General features: G+C 36.1%; 1 protein-coding gene across 1 annotated transcript; it reads left to right on the top strand.

Annotated features, from left to right (window-relative positions):
* The first annotated feature begins 1792 nt into the window (after positions 1 to 1792).
* On the top strand, positions 1793 to 2541 carry LOC106623940 (endocuticle structural glycoprotein ABD-5). Its single transcript, XM_014243580.3, has 2 exons — positions 1793 to 1900; positions 1984 to 2541. Exons 1-2 carry the CDS (start codon positions 1889 to 1891, stop codon positions 2407 to 2409), a joined length of 438 nt encoding a protein of 145 aa, XP_014099055.2. The 5' UTR covers positions 1793 to 1888; the 3' UTR covers positions 2410 to 2541.
* The last annotated feature ends 353 nt before the right edge of the window (positions 2542 to 2894 follow it).

Genomic DNA, 2894 nt, shown 5'->3' on the forward strand with positions numbered 1-2894 from the left:
CTGCTTTTAGTGAAAACTATTTTTAGGTTTTATCCATGAAGGGGAACAGAATCACTATAACAGTGGGTTTTTTTGATATGTTTAAGTATTTTAATACAACTGATGTAGTAGTTGTTTTTTTTTTATTCCAAAAAATCGGTTGTCTTTAGACTGTCATACTAGATGTATCCCTTAAGGCGTTATGCATTAATTTCATATGAGATGAATGATCGATAAAAAAGAATATTGTACCTCAGGGGAGTGTACTAGGCTCGCCTCTATATATCATATATACAGCAGCTATTCCAACTCGTAATAACGTATTGACATCGACTTTTGCGGATGACACAGCCCTAGTATTCCATAAAAATGTCCCATCAGAGCATCAAAGGTACTTGAGGAGCATTTAGCTTTTTTCGAAGAGTAACTAGCCAACTGGCGAATTTATATATAATTACTATAACAAAAAAGTGTGTGTTCTCTTTTTGAGTGTGCTGCCATTGATATATAGGGATAAAACTTATAACGTTTTCAATCTTTAGAGCTATTACGGGTTCACCATGGTACATTCGTAATGAAAATATTCACAATGATCTTGGGATTCCTATGGTTAAGCAAGAAGTAGAGAGCACCAGAAATAAATACAAACTTAAACTATGTAATCATCTAAATCCATTAGATAACGCTTTGCTATAACTCTGTAATCAAATTCGCTTAGAAAGAAGAGATTTACCAGCCTTCTAAAGAGCAACGTATCACCAAACAGGCTCAAGTAGAACCTTGAGCTCGTCTAGCTTTAATTAGACTTAATACTTTAACACTTATTGTTAAGCAGATTCAATAAATAAAGATATATTAACAAAAAAAAAAAGATATAATGTGATTTAGTGCTAAAGGTTATATAAACAACCGATATAATTATTTCCGTCCTTCTGGTTGATTGTTGTTACACAGTTACAGAAATTTATATTATTAAGGAATCATAATATAAATTATTCAGGAATCATAATAAAAATTAGTGAACTTTCACTTTCCATTTTAATAGAAGCCCGTTATAATACTACAGTCAATGGAGACGCTATTGAGCCATGATTCGTTCGTGCCTGAATTGAAGGATGTTGATGTAGGCGGCATTTGGTACCAACAAGCCGGCACTACATGCCATAGAGCCATCGAAACAATCAATTTATTGAAGGAAACTTTTGGTGAACACCTTATCTCGACTCGTGGGCCTACCGCGAATAATCCATTTTTCTAAAACTAATTGGTGTAAAATCGGGGCGACAGGTCCCACACGTGTAAATACCAATTGATAAATAGTTATCTCAACACCAGAATGATACCCACCTGTTCATTAATTTTTAATCTCCGATCTTTCTACTTTTGTGGTTTTGTTAGCTACACCCATTATTCATATGCAAAATACGTGTCAACAGCATCAACACTCCCAGATTCCCTACAATTTCCCCAACTATCCAGAGTTACGAGCGCTAGTTCAACAAACCCATTAATACGCGCTCTAAACGATCTGCAAGAGTTTATTGGTGAGCATCAGAATTCAGAGAAGCTTAATACGCATTGTATATGCCAATAATATTTCTCCATTATGATTTTTTTCTGTGGCAATAACTTACGACATAAATTTACGAATTTTATTATATAATAGAAATAACAATGAACAAATACAAAAGCATAAACAAAGACCAAGCTTTTACGCGTGATTGGTGAATGAAGAGAAAGAAGCAGAATGGTAGAACGAATCTGCTGGCGGATATAAAAAGAGATTTGACAATGCCTGCAACAGACATTTATTCTATTCTAGACAGAGAAGTAGCTTCAGGCTATCGGTGCACACTTTTGTTTAACACTTCAATACAGCGAAAGCAAATTCTTAAAATATTAATTAAATATGGCGAAATTGGTTAGTGTCAAGCTCTTTTATTAATATTAATTATATCCGGTTATATTTATTTTTTATTTCTTATATTCATTTACTCCCAACAGTGTGAGGTCCTGTTCATTTCCGCTTCAATTTTCGCGTTGGCCACTGCTGCCACCATCCGCAATCGACCGCTGGCGATAGGCGAGCCAGTTGTTGCTGTTGTGCAGACCGAGAAGGAGTTCGTACCAATTGTGAAATCGGTGGCGGAGCGAAAAGATGATGGTTCTTTCGTCTTCTCGTACGAGGGTGCTGACGGCACTCAGCGCGAGGAGGTTGGCATCGTAAAGAACGCTGGTACCGACGAGGAGACTTTGGAGGTTTCGGGCTCTTACCGTTACTACGATGCCGATGGTCAGCTGATCGAGGTGCGTTATACCGCTGGCGAAAATGGTTTTGTGCCACAAGGCACGAATATTCCACAAGAAATCTCGGCAGCGGCGCAAGCCGCAGCTGAGGTGGCTCGTCGCCAGCCGGTGGAAGAGAAATGAAGTGTGTTTGGTCGACAAATCAGTGACTAGAGTATTTTGAAGTGCTTTATAAGTACGCGTGTTTATTACTAATAAATTAACGAACTACAATTTGATAATAAGAAAAAGATTTACAAATAAAAATAAAATGTTATGTAAAAATTTAACAGAAAAGGTTTAATTATTAATTTCTATGTAATCTGCAGCATTCCGTTGGTGTCATTTGCGCTTGCACACCTTACAAGACTTGTAAACAACCTTTTCAAAAGTGACACCTGAAAAATTCTTCAAACAGCCGCATAAGTAACAGTAAAATATAATAATCTAAATTTGAGTACTACACTGTGAATGTAAAATTTGAGTTTTAAGCACAACCAGGTTGCATGAAGCAACCACGATGAACTGACATTTAGTAATTTTTAGAGTCAAACTTCATTAGAAGATAAGTCGATCGATATCAACAACATATCGATATCAACAACAAAGTCTTTATTTAGATTTTTTCT

The sequence above is a fragment of the Bactrocera oleae genome, chromosome 4, assembly GCF_042242935.1.
Source record: "Bactrocera oleae isolate idBacOlea1 chromosome 4, idBacOlea1, whole genome shotgun sequence".
In the NCBI taxonomy this organism is placed as follows: domain Eukaryota; kingdom Metazoa; phylum Arthropoda; class Insecta; order Diptera; family Tephritidae; genus Bactrocera; species Bactrocera oleae.